Raw genomic sequence first — 13,327 nt, 5'->3', positions numbered from 1 at the left:
TTTATTAAAAGGAAAAACAAGCTGACAAGCAATTCACTGTTCTAGTCAACCAACAATCTGAACTGTGAGAAAGTAGAGTGTGTGTGTGTGTGTGTGTGTGTGTGTGTGTGCACAAGTGTGGGGACTACGCTTCTCAACTGTGTGAGAGCTGATAGGAGAAACCAGGCCCAGAGGGCTGTAGAGCTGGAATGGCGGCACCGCGGACCTGCGGACAACCTCTTGATCCTAAGCAACCTCTGGCCAACAACCAGCAACCAACGGTGAAACCCCAAAGGAAACACGGCGCCATTGCTGAGTGTGGGTTCATGCCTCCATGCACTTTGCCCAGAGCAGATCTTCAGCATGCCTTGTGAACCACCACTCCTCCTGGGTGACTACCGGGAGGCAAGGGGTAAAGAAGAACGGCCTCCTTGATTTTATAATTCCTCCAGTGGGAGGAGTAGGGCAGCTAAGAAAAGCAAATTGTGAGCTGAGAACTGCTAGGACTCACTTCTAGGGCTGATTTCTGGCCCCTGTGGAAATTACCACTGGCCTCCCCACCCAGAGAAAGCAAGAATTTATAACAAACATGTAAAAATGAAAGTTAAGCCTATTGATTTCAGTATCTGTTTAACCTCAGAGGGCGAAGGAGAGCTATTCATCATCACCTGGGCTGAAAATTTCCTTTTGCTTATTTTCATGCGATTTTAAAGTTAAAGCAAGCCCCATTTCTAAGGTCATTAAAGTCAAGCCTGGCAAAGGGATCAGAGAAAATTGTGGAGCTAGAATGCTCTCCCATATTTTATCTCCAAAGAGACTCTTGAACAGCTTAAGTCACAGTCTGGTTCTGTTTGAGATCCTTTAGAAGCAATGGTGATTTGACATCTTCAAAAAGGCGAAATGTTTCACCTTTTTGGTAAAAGGATTTTGAGTGAGGAATTAGAAACAACTTTTGGGGTTTTCCCGGTGGTTCAGATAGTAAAGAATCTGCCTTCAATGCGGGAGACCCAGGTTCGATCCCTGGGTTGGCATAATCTCCTGGAACAATTCCCTTCCAGTATTCTTGCCTGGGAAATCCCTTGGACAGAGGAGCCTGGCGGGCTCTAGTCCATGGGGTCAAAAAGGGTTGGACACGACTGAGTGACTAACACTTTTTACTCCCCTCCCCTTTATACAAAAGCTGAGCGCCACTAAAGAAAGAGGTAAGACCTGCTGGGTGGGTGTCATCAGCGCTCCAGGGAGTGACCCTCTCTGTGGAGCACTTGTGACTCCAGATTGGTGTCATCACGGTGTGTTTTTCCATCTCAAGGACATCAGAAGGGGTGGTGACCCCTGAGGCTGTGCTCTAGGCAGATGATTCCCACCTATGGGATCTGGGAAACACTGGAGTCTATTTACTGCTCAGATTGCTGTCGTGTCTGACTCAGCGACCCCACGGACTATAGCCTGCCAGGCTCCTCTGTCCGTGGCATTCTCTAGGCAAGGATACTGGAGTGGGTTGCCATTTTCTACTCCAGGGGATCTTCCTGACCCAGGGATCGAACTCAAGTCCCTTGGGTCTCCTGCACTGCCAGGAGGATTCTTTACCACCATCCCACCTGGGCTCAATCACTAAGTCGTGTCTGACTCTTTGCGACCCCATGGACTATAGCCCGCCAGGCTGCTCTGTCCGTAGCATTCTCTAGGCAAGAACACTGGAGTGGGTTGCCATCAAACCCACATCTCTTGTGTCTCCTGCATTGGCAGGCGGGTTCTTTACCACTCAGCCACCCAGAAAGCCCGGAGTATAGTCAGGACTGGCATTTCCAGCATCTGCGCTTTAGTTCCGGAAGGGTCCAGAGCCACTGTCTTCCTAAAATGGTTTAATTCAACCTCCCTAGGGGCCTGCCTTTGTGCCTGTGAACTCTGGAATAAAACCAGCCCAGCAGACACCGGTGAGCGATTTCGCAACTGTTGGGTCTATTTCCTGCGAAGACACTGCGTCGTCTCACAGCTCAGGCCAGCTTGGGGAGTTTAGTTGATTTGTGCTATATTCCCAGTTTTGCTGGTTAAGGACTTTTTAGTGTAAAGTATCTTTAGAAGACAGACTATTATTCACGAAGCAGTTCTACAAAGAAAAATGCCAGATATCCTTTACTTAGCACATATTCTCAAAGGGAGCCTGTGCCCTTGTTGGGATGTTTAATTTTTTTCTTTTTTTGCAAAGAAAACTTGTTTGATCTTTTAGCTATCAACCTGGTTTTATTTTTATTTATTTATTTTTAACAGTAGGCTTTTCCAGCGTTGATTAGAACATCACAGAAGTTTCCCAGCTGGCATCTACTTCCTATTTCTCTTATTCCACAATACAGGATACCAGTGGTTCTGGTTCTGAAAATAAAAGAGCCTCTTGTTCAGTTGCTCAGTCGTGTCTGACTCTTTGAGACCTCATGGACCGCAGCATGCCAGGCTCCCCTGTCCTTCACTATCTCCCAGAGTTTGTTCAGAGTCATGTCTGCTGAGTCAGTGATGCCACCCAACCATCTCATCCTCTGTCACTCCCTTCTTCTCCTGCCCTCAATCTCTCCCTGCATCAGCGTATCCATGTTTTACCCCCAGCTTGTTTCAATTTTCTGGATGACCTTGAAAATTTTATGTATTACCAGAGAGTCTGATTTTTCTTTTGAAATGTGAAGCTAATAATCCCCTCCCTGCCTCTTAGAGTGGTGGTTATCAATTCAGTTCAGCGAACATTCACGAGCCTTACCTCTGTGCCGTGTTAGACTGAAAGAGAGAAGGATCCTGCTTTCTGAAACACAGAATGCAGGAAGACACCAGCTTTGAGCATCCTTTGAAGGTATGTAGGAGGAAGGGTGAAGAGGGAGGGGATGTGTATATACTTATGGCTGATTCACTTTCTTGTACAACAGAAACCAACACAGCATTGTAAAGCAATTGTACTCCAATGATTAAAAAAAAAAAATGAACCACTCAGCTAAGGATTATAAATGCTCCCTCCAGAAACAGCTTCAGACCTTGAATCCGGGGTCATCTATGTGCCACTGAAAATAAAGTCTACTGTGAGCTCCCTGGGTTCCCTTCTGATTGATGCCACACCAAATAACACTCACTTGCTGTAAGGATGAATGGGCCTCTACTGATTCAGACACTTGCAAGAGAGATAGATGCTATTTCGTTAAGTACAAGGTCTGAATGCATAAGGGGTCCAAATTGTCACATAAGCTCCATTAGAACTTCCTTGAAATTCAGTTAGCCACATATCTGAGTGCTGTTGTGTGCACGCACTATCCTAGGGGCTGCCCAGGGTGCAAAGGTAAGCCGCTAACCCATCCGCCCCGAGCTGGGCCGGTGCCCCTAAACCCATCCCTTCCTCCCCGGCCAGGCCGGTGCCCCTAAACCCATCAACACCCCCCCCAGCTAGGCTGGTGCCCCTAAACCCATCCCCTCCTCCCCGGCCAGGCCGGTGCCCCTAAACCCATCCCCCCCCCCCAGCTAGGCCGGTGCCCCTAAACCCATCCCCTCCTCCCCGGCCAGGCCGGTGCCCCTAAACCCATTCCCCCCCCCCCAGCTAGGCCGGTGCCCCTAAACCCACCCCCTCCTCCGCAGCTAGGCTGATGCCCCTAAACCCATCCCCTCCGCAGCTAGGCTGGTGCCCCTAAACCCATCCCCCCCAGCTAGGCTGGTGCCCCTAAACCCATCCCCTCCGCAGCTAGGCCAGTGCCCCTAAACCCATCCCCCACCCCCCAGCTAGGCCGGCTCCCCTAAACCCATCCCCCCCAGCTAGGCCAGCTCCCCTAAACCCACCCCCTCCGCAGCCAGGCCGGCACCCCTATTGCATGTTCTTTTTCTGCCACGACTCCTTTCCGTGCTTTTCAGTGTTGAAATTCATGTTTATTAGTAGCTCATTTGTGAAACCGTCGCCAGATGCTCTTTGAGGACGAAGATTGTCTTTTTCACTAACATATTCCCAGTGCCTGCTTCAGCATTGATCCCTAATATGTGTGAATGAATTAATAATAGTGCTGTAGTACCCATGGGTAATTATGTGGTCATGAGCATTGTGGGAGATATACTATTACTATTTGTGGATTGATGAATGAAGGGCTCTAGCCTGAGGGTGTAAATTCTGGTCTGGGCTCAACGGTCTCCAAGAGGAAGGGGTGTTGGTCACTGTTACCCTGGGAACACCAGGCCTGGTACCTCACTTCATTCTGTACTGAAGGGTCTAAAAGACCATGCATAATTACAGAGCAAACAGTATAAGAATGAATGTCGAAATACTATACAATTTGTTCATATTAATTACTTCCTATTAAAAGCATCCAGATATTAGAAACTGATTTCCTTACATTGAATTTAATTGATTTCTCTGTTTAAAGGAAAATGCCACAGTCAGAGTGAATAAAAAGTTAGACGGACTTCTTTGGTGGTTCAGTGGTTGAGATTCCAAGCTGCCAAAGCAGGGGTCATAGCTTCAATCCCTGGTCAGGAAAGTAAGGTCCCACATGCTGTGCAGTGCAGCCAAAGGTAAAAAATAAATAAGGAAACGAGGAAAGAAATCAATCACTTGGGGCAAACGTTAGAAATACCAGATGCTAATTTAGCATCAGATGCTAAAAGAGAGAGGCGTCTACACACACACATCCCCACAGCACATGTCCCCCATGCACTGTATATGACTTTGACTCCCTTCAAATGGTAAGGTTTGGGGTGTCACTCACAGCTTATCTGTGGTGATAGGTGCAGTGAACCTAGAAAGCATTTACTTGGAATGAGGAAATCAATGCAGCAAGCGTTTATTGCACATTAAGTATCTACCAGACCACAGAGCCACCCGACAATGAAGGAGACACAGGAGACGCAGGCTTTATCCCTGGGTCGGGAAGATCCCCTGGAGAAGGAATGGCGACCCACTCCAGGATTCTTGCCTGGACAATCCCAGGGACGGAGGAGCCTGATGGGCTACAGTCCATGAGGTCACAAAGAGTTGGGCATGACTAAGTGACTGAGCAAGCGTGCGTGTACCAGATACTGTGCTAGGATGAAGTCTGCATCAGTGATGGGGAATGAGGTGGGAAATGTTCAGACAAGATGAGCCCCATGAAAGTGACTGATGCCCTATCAAAGAGAGCTGTCAAATGTTGCCCTGAGGGCTAAGCATAGGCTGGGATGCTGACATCTTTCAGGGTACACGATCTGACTCTAATTCTAGATGACCAATCTGGAAAGGTTTGAACTGAAACAGGAAAATGCTTTTAACAATTCAGAGTTCCTGAGTGGTCAGAAAAGTGAGAGGACTTCACACTAAGTGCCCGACTCACTCCTGCCGCCTTTGTGGGCTCATTGTCTCTCTGCAGCACCCAGAGAAGGGCTCCTTTCTGGGATGGATCGGAAGCCTGGTTAGCACAATTAAGTTAAAAAGCTAACCAATAATTCTCCCTCCATCCACCCCTGGCCTCCGTAACGTGGTATGACTATTGATCCCCACTAATGATTTAGTGATTAAGGAGGATGAATTGCCTATGAATGCAAAGCAAGCTAAAGGCCCCCAGCCACACAGCAGAACATTCTTTATCAATCAGAGCTGTACTTGCCTGCGTGAGTTTCAGCCCAGTGTCCTGAGTCACCTTGGACTTCGCTTCCACGGCGCGTGTGTGGTATTTGCAGCACCTGGCCCACCTGGCTTCATTTGGACAACGTCTGATTCCCTCTTGTGTGATCTTTTCTGCCTGGGCAGTGGTCTCTTTTTTTGTCTCCTCTATAGATGCCAGACCATATCTCCACGAGCCCCGCGTTATGACATGTGTTATGTTCCGCGTTAGCACACACGCAAGCATAACACTGGGGACTGTGAAGCCGCGGTGTATTTGGTTGTGTGTGGGGTTCATTATACAGCCCCCGTGCTGGGCTGTGCTTTGGGTTCCAGGCTGGGCAAACCACAGGCTGTTATCATCAGCCATGAACCTTGTCTCCTAGATAAGGATTAGAGGGTATAAGAGGATGGAGGTGGCAGGTGGGGAGCATAGGATTAGCTCGAATACTGGAATAGATCATTCAAACAAAGGGTCAGGGGGATCCAGGTTTATGTTATACCCAGGCAGAAAACCTTGCTCACTGGTGGTCTGTGTGTAAGTTCATATCCACCCTGATCCAACTGCAACTTTCACATTCAGAATCAGCGCTAATATAGACTCATTTTGGAAGATACTGGAGAGCAGCGTATATGGGATGGGATGGTGTGAGAAATCTCTGGTCTTACGTCAGCTCTTTCGTTTCGTTACCTTATTTCTCAAGATCTAAAAGTGGACTCTCCCCCGAGTGTCACCGCAGCGTTCGCATTTGCCTCTGAAACTTAAGATCAGCCTCACACTAAGTATGGAGGCAGAAGTAAGGAAGGGCAGAGGCGGGGACAGGGAGAAATACTGTGTGTGATAGAGTTCTGAAATTGGATTGGTAGAGAAATCCTTGGGCTTGACTAAGTTTATTTGAATATAACTAGATCAAGCTTCTGCAGCAGCCAGAAGGAAAGACTCAAAATAGCAGTAGAGATTAAGCTGAATTATATTGAAGTTACATGTTTGCAAATCCAGCGTTATGATTTATAAAGTTTACACCCACTGTGCATTTAAACAAATTGACAGAATTCATTAGACTTATGCTTTCTGTACTTGAATTAAGGAGATAAAAGTTAGTTTCACTATAAACAAGGTCAACTTTATTTTATTTTTCTGAAGCCAGATTATGCATCTTAATAGTTTTTTTAAATTTAATTATAGTTGCTGTACAATACTATATAAATTAGAAGTGTACATATATGATATAGTAATTCACAATTTTTAAAGATTATACTCCATTTATAGCTACTATAAAATATTGGCTATGTTCCTTGTGCTGTACAATGCATCCTTGTAGCTTACTTTATACCTAATTGTTTGTACCTCTTAATTCCCAACCCCTATATTGCCCCTCCCTATTCCCTTTCCCCACTAGAAATTAGTTTGTTCTCTGAGAGTCTGCTTGTTTTCTGTATATTCACTAGTTTGTTATATTTTTTAGATTCCACATATAAGTGATACACAGTATTTGCCTTTTTCTTTTTGACTTATTTCATTCGGCATAATGCCTTCCAAGTCCATCCATGTTTCTGCAAGTGGTAAACTCACATCATTTGTTATAGCTTCATAGTATTCCATTGTATCCACCTGGAGAAGGGAATGGAACCCACTCCAGTATTCTTGCCTAGAGAGTTTCATGGACAGAGGAACTTGGTGGGCTACAATCCACAGGGTCACAAAGAATCGGACACAATTAAGTGCCTAACATCTAGTACATTTCTATGTCTTATCTTCTGGACCCTATCCATTTTGAAAGTCAAGGCAAAGAAGCCCATTTTGTTAACAGAGCAATAACATACGCAGAGGTAATTCCATCAGCATATTAACTTCACAATTAACCAATTGTGCAATTTTAGGCAAGCTTCAATTATTTCTTGAAGTAAATTTATAGCAGCATTAACTTTAAGTTATAGCCTCATACACGAAAGCAAATTTTGCATCATCTTCTGTCCTTAAAACATGGAAAGTGTATGTAGGAAAGGAACATGCCTTCTAGAATAATTTTGCTATTGACCCAAAAAGAGATGCATTAGAAATATATGAACTATTTTTGTAGTGAGATAACAAATACCAGGCCCTTACCTTCGCACCAAGGGTTGAAGAGAATGTATGTGTCCGTCTCAGGGTTTCGGGTGGTGCGGATGACCCCATAGGGGGTCCAGACAGCCACGTACATGCGGAACTTCCCCACAATGCAGTCTGGAGAAGACTGGACAGACAGACGGACAGACCTGTCCTCTTTCATGACCACTTTCGCCCCCCACTTGCCACTCTGCAGCTCAGAGACCACAGGGACTGGAATGTAGGTTCCCTTATTCTCCTGGGGGTAGCGACCTATGAGAAGAAAGAAGAAATACAGCCATGAGATTTCACAAGCTACCTTTGTTCTCACTCTGTCCCCTTAGTAGCTGACGGTGGGAAATAATTCATTAGACTTGAAATAATAAAACTTGGCTTTGAATTTCACTTCTGCTGCCAACTTGCTGTCTGATGGCAGTTAGTTTTCATAACTTTTTGAAGGTCATATTCATCTGGTCTATATTTTTTAAAAAAGAATGACAGTACTTACAAAGATTTTTGTTGGTTGGTCAATGCACTCAAATAAGATGTAGAAATACTAATCTTGGATGTGAAACCAAAACAGAGCTTATAGGGTGATGTGAAGCCATCAGTACCAAAAATTCTGCTCTCTGAAGACTTAGAATGGTTTTTTCAGGGACATAACGGCTCCCCAGGGGGCTGTAGTGGTAAAGAACCTGCCTGTCAACGCAGGAGACTGAAAGACCCAGGCTCCGTCCCGGGGTCAGGAAGATCCCCTGGAGGAGGGTGTGGCTGCCCGCTCCGGTGTTCTTGCCTGGAGAGTCCCGTGGACAGAGGAGCCTGGTGGGCTGCAGTCCATGGGGCTGGACACAGTCGGACACGACTGAAGCGAATTAACACACATAAGGGGCACAAGGCCAACGTTTTTGTGTATTCTGAATGCAATTTCATTATTTGTCATACTACCTATAACAGAGCTCCATTTATAAGTGGTCCATATGTAATAAATTTTCTATTTAACTGAAACATGTTTATTGCCAATGTCGTATTTAGTAAATTCAGGCTTATGTCTTGGGCAAGAATTTAGGCTCCAAAGGCAAATTGTCTAGGCTTGAATCTTGGCTATGCTACTTATTACCTTTGCAATCTCTGGTAAATTAAAAGAGGGTGTGATGGCATGGGTTGAGAGGGAGGTTTAAGAGGGAGGGGAGATATATGTGTGTGTGTGTGTGTGTGTGTGTGTGTGTATATATATATATATATATACATATACATATACATATACATGTATATAAGTACTCCTAGAACAAAGTTGCCTGTTACTCCAGGTATCTCTTGACTTCCTACTTTTGCATTCCAGTCATGTCTGACTGTTTGCAACCCCATGAACTGTAGCCTGCCAGACTCCTCTGTCCATGGGAACTAACACCAAAAAAAACAGATGTCCTTTTCAACATAGGGGACTGAAATGCAAAAGTAGAAAGTCAAGAGATACCTGGAGTAACAGGCAAGTTGGCCTTGGAGTACAAAATGAAGCAGGGCAAAGGCTAATAGAGTTTTGCAAAGAGAATGCACTGATCATAGCAAACACCCTCTTCCAACAACACAAGAAACGACTCTACACACGGATGTCACCAGATGGTCAATACTGAAATCAAATTGATTATGTTCTTTTCAGCTGAAGATGGAGAACTCTATACAATCACAAAAACAAGACTAGGAGTTGACTGTGGCTGAGATTATGAACTCCTTAGCAAAATTCAGACTTAAATCTAAAAAAGTAGGGAAAACTACTAGACCATTCAGGTATGACCTAATCAAATCCCTTACGGTTACACAGTGGAAGTGACAAGTAGATTCAAGGGATTAGATCTGAGAGAGTGCCTGAAGAACTATGGTTGGATTCTTGCCATCGTACAGGAGGCAGTGATCAAACCTATCCCCCAAAACAAAGAAATGCAAAAAGGCAAAACAATTGTCTGAGGAGGCCTTATAAATAGCTGAGAAAAGAAGAGAAGTGAAAGGCAAAGGATAAAAGGAAAGATATACCCACTTGAATGCAGAGTTCCAAAGAATAGCAAGGAGAGATAAGAAAGCCTTCCTCAGTGATCAACGCAGAAAAACAGAATAAAACAATAGAATGGAAAAGAGAGATCCCTTCAAGAAAATTAGAGATAACAAGGGACCATTTCATGCAAAGATGGGCACAATAAAGGACAGAAATGGTATAGACCTAACAGAAGCAGAAGATATTAAGAAGAGGTGGCAAGAATACACAGAAGAACTATACAAAAAAGATCTTCATGATCCAGATAATCACGATGGTGTGATCACTCTAGAGCCAGACATCCTGGAATGTGAAGTCAAGTGGGCCTTAGGAAGCATCACTACGAACAAAGCTAGTGGAGATGATGGAATTCCAGTTGAGCTATTTCGAATCCTGAAAGATGATCCTGAAAATGCTGCACTCAATATGCCAGCAAATTTGGAAAACTCAGCAGTAGCCACAGGACTGGAAAATGTCAGTCTTCATTCCAATCCCAAAGAAAGGCAATGCCAAAGAATGTTTAAATTATGACACAGTTGCACTCATCTCATGCTAGCAAAGTAATGCTCAAAATTATCCAAGCTAGGCTTCAGCAGTACATGAACCAAGAACTTCCAGATGTTCAAGCTGGATTTAGAAAAGGCAGAGGAACCAGAGATCAAATTGCCAACATCTGCTGGATCATAGAAAAAGCAAAAGAGTTCCAGAAAGACATCTACTTCTGCTTTATTGACTATGCCAAAGCCTTTGACTGTGTGGATCACAACAAACTGTGGAAAATTCTTAAAGTGATGGGATAACCAGACCATCTTACGTGCCTCCTGAGAAATCTGTATGCAGGTCAAGAAGCAACAGTTAGAACTAGACATGGAACAACAGACTGGTTCCAAATTGGGAAAGGAGTATGACAAGGCTGTATATTGTCACCCTGCTAATTTAACTCATATGCAGAGTAGGTCATGTGAAATGCCAGGCTGGATGAAGCACAAGCTGGAATCAAGACTGCCAGGAGAGATACCAATAACCTCAGATATGCAGATGACACCACCCTTATGGCAGAAAGTGAAGAGGAGCTAAAAAACCTCTTAATGAAAATGAAAGAGGAGAGTGAAAAAGCTGGCTTAAAATGCAACATGCACAGAATGAAGATCATGGCATCCGGTCCCATCACTTCGTGCCCAATAGATGGGAAAACAGTGGAAACAGCGGCTGACTTTATTTTCTTGGGCTCCAAAATCACTGCAGATGGTGATTGCAGTCATGAAATTAAAAGACACTTACTCCTTGGAAGAAAAGCTATGACCAACCTAGACAGCATATTCAAAAGCAGAGACGTTACTTTGCCAACCAAGGTCCATCTAGTCAAGGCTATGGTTTTTCCAGTGGTCATGTATGGATGTGAGAGCTGGACTTTAAAGAAAGCTGAGTGCCGAAGAATTGATGCTTTTGAGCTATAATACTGTAGAAGACTGTTGAGAGTCCCTTGGATTGCAAGGAGATCAAACCAGTCAATCCTAAAGGAATCAGTCCTGAATATTCATTGGACGGATTGATGCTGAAGCTGAAGCTGCAATACTTTTGCCTCCTTATGCAAAGAACTGACTCCTTAGAAAAGACCCTGATGCTTGGAAAGATTGAAGGCAGGAAGAGAAGGAATCAACAAAGAATGAGGTGGTTGGATGGCATCACGACTCGATGGACATGAGATTAAGCAATCTCTGGCAGTTGGTGATGGACAGGGAAGCCTGGCACGCTGGCAGTCCATGGAGTCGCAAAGGGCCAGACAGGACTGTACATTGAACTGAACTGATATGTATATACTTATGGCTGATTTGTGTTGTATGGCAGAAACTAACACAGCCCTGTAAAGCAATTATCCTCCAATTAAAAAATAAAATAATCACAATAAATTACATGACCTTTACAAATCTCTATTTTCCTTTTTCTCTGTCATTAAATGAGAATAATAATACTACTCAATGGTGAAATAAAATAATACATGTAAGATGCTTTGCACATAATTTTTCATATATAACAAATTTTGGCAATTATTTCAATAGAAAATTAAACATCAGAGCATTTTACCATATGTCCAGGCTTATCAAACTTTATGTATAAGCTACCTCAGAGCAAATCTTTTTTCTCTTTATTGTTGCCATTTTGGGCTAAATTTCTACTTCATGATCAACATCAAAACTAAATTTTACCGATGGGTTCCTGGAAAAACAGTCTCTGCAGAGTATTCAACCTCACAGCATTCTTTAACTCTTTAGCTTCCAGTTCAATGTATAGTCTGGTTTACCTGATAGTCAAATACCTAGGTATTTTAAACTGGAGCAAATGTTTCATTTACAAACTTTACCAAAATGCATCAGGCATTCAATTCTAGACATGGAGAAAATGACAAATCAGACTAATACGTCTGAAAATTATTTTGATTGTAAGCAGAAGAAACTTACTGAAAACTTACTTCAATTGTTTTACATAAACCATGTAGAGAATTCTACATTAAAACAAATAAAAACAATGCTTCTTTTTGGCTTCTCCAATTACCGGGATCTTTAAAGGATTCTTTGGTAGGTCTATTGCTGCAGACAGAGCATTCTAAGGAGGTAACTGCGTAAGTTGCCACTGTGTAATTCAGTGAGACGCTTAATCTTAATGTAAGTCAATGCATACGGCGCAAGCTGGGGAGAAAGAGTAGCACCTTGGTGCTTTGCTGCTGCAGGAGAATCTATTTATCAACACCCTGAATAAACATTATCACAAATCCAATAAAGCTTTGAAAATGGTTTTCTGCCAAGGTATGACAGTTGTCTAGGTGGTATTATTGGGAATACACGGGGCTCAGCCTCTGGGAAGCCTGGACATGACCCACCTGTCAAAGCTGTTTGTCCCAAAGGTCCCCATACTTCCTGTCTATGCTCCTCTCTGTACAAGCTCAGCCTTGGGGAATAGGTTGCCCTTTCTCTGTTGCTCTTGGAGACCCCTTTGGTGCTGGAGTGTGGAAATCGAATGCAATCTTGCCAGCTAAACAGGACCATAATTCATTTATTCCAGTGACTCCTGGCAGCTGTTGCCACTAAATACTGACTTGGATTTAGAATACAAGTATTAAATATGACACAAGTTTGGTAAAAATAAACTTTCAGAGAGAAAATCTATGTCATAATGAGAGACTTAGATTAAAAAAAAGATGAAAGGCATTTTCAAATGAATTATATAAGCAGCCTCCTTTAAGAACAGCAAAAAAAAAAAAAAAAACTGTGAGAGTGTAGCTAAAGCTATGGGCTTCCCAGGTGGCTCAGTGGTAAAGAATCTGCCTGTCAATGCGGGAGAAGATTCCCTGGAGAAGGAAATGGCAATGCACTCCAGTATTATTGCCTGGAAAACCCCGTGAATAGAGAGGAGCCTGCTGGGCTACAGTCCCTGGAGTCACAAGAGTCAGACATGACTTAGCGACTAAAGAATAACACCAGTGTAAAGCTATGTGCTGTGAGCTTCAGCCTCATCTTTGTACTAACCTCCACTATTGTTTAGGGGTATTGAAATGCCAATGATCACTCACTCCCATTATTATACTTCAGGTTATAATTGCAAAGACTCCTATTAAATTTTACCTAGCAAATTCAGGTTATTAAAAACA

At 43.6% G+C, this 13,327-nt stretch overlaps 1 protein-coding gene across 1 annotated transcript in view; it reads right to left on the bottom strand.

The window, feature by feature from the left end:
- The window catches only part of F13A1 (coagulation factor XIII A chain), a 141,023-nt gene that overhangs the window by 87,167 nt on the left and 40,529 nt on the right, over positions 1-13,327 (bottom strand). The window contains exon 4 of the mRNA XM_069562899.1: positions 7,677-7,928. Within this exon, the coding sequence (XP_069419000.1) occupies positions 7,677-7,928 (252 nt within the window). The remainder of the gene's footprint in view (positions 1-7,676; positions 7,929-13,327) is intronic.

The sequence above is a fragment of the Ovis canadensis genome, chromosome 20 (assembly GCF_042477335.2).
Source record: "Ovis canadensis isolate MfBH-ARS-UI-01 breed Bighorn chromosome 20, ARS-UI_OviCan_v2, whole genome shotgun sequence".
NCBI classification, from domain to species: domain Eukaryota; kingdom Metazoa; phylum Chordata; class Mammalia; order Artiodactyla; family Bovidae; genus Ovis; species Ovis canadensis.
Note: the sequence above shows the minus strand (reverse complement) of the source record. Positions and strands in the feature narration are given on the sequence as shown.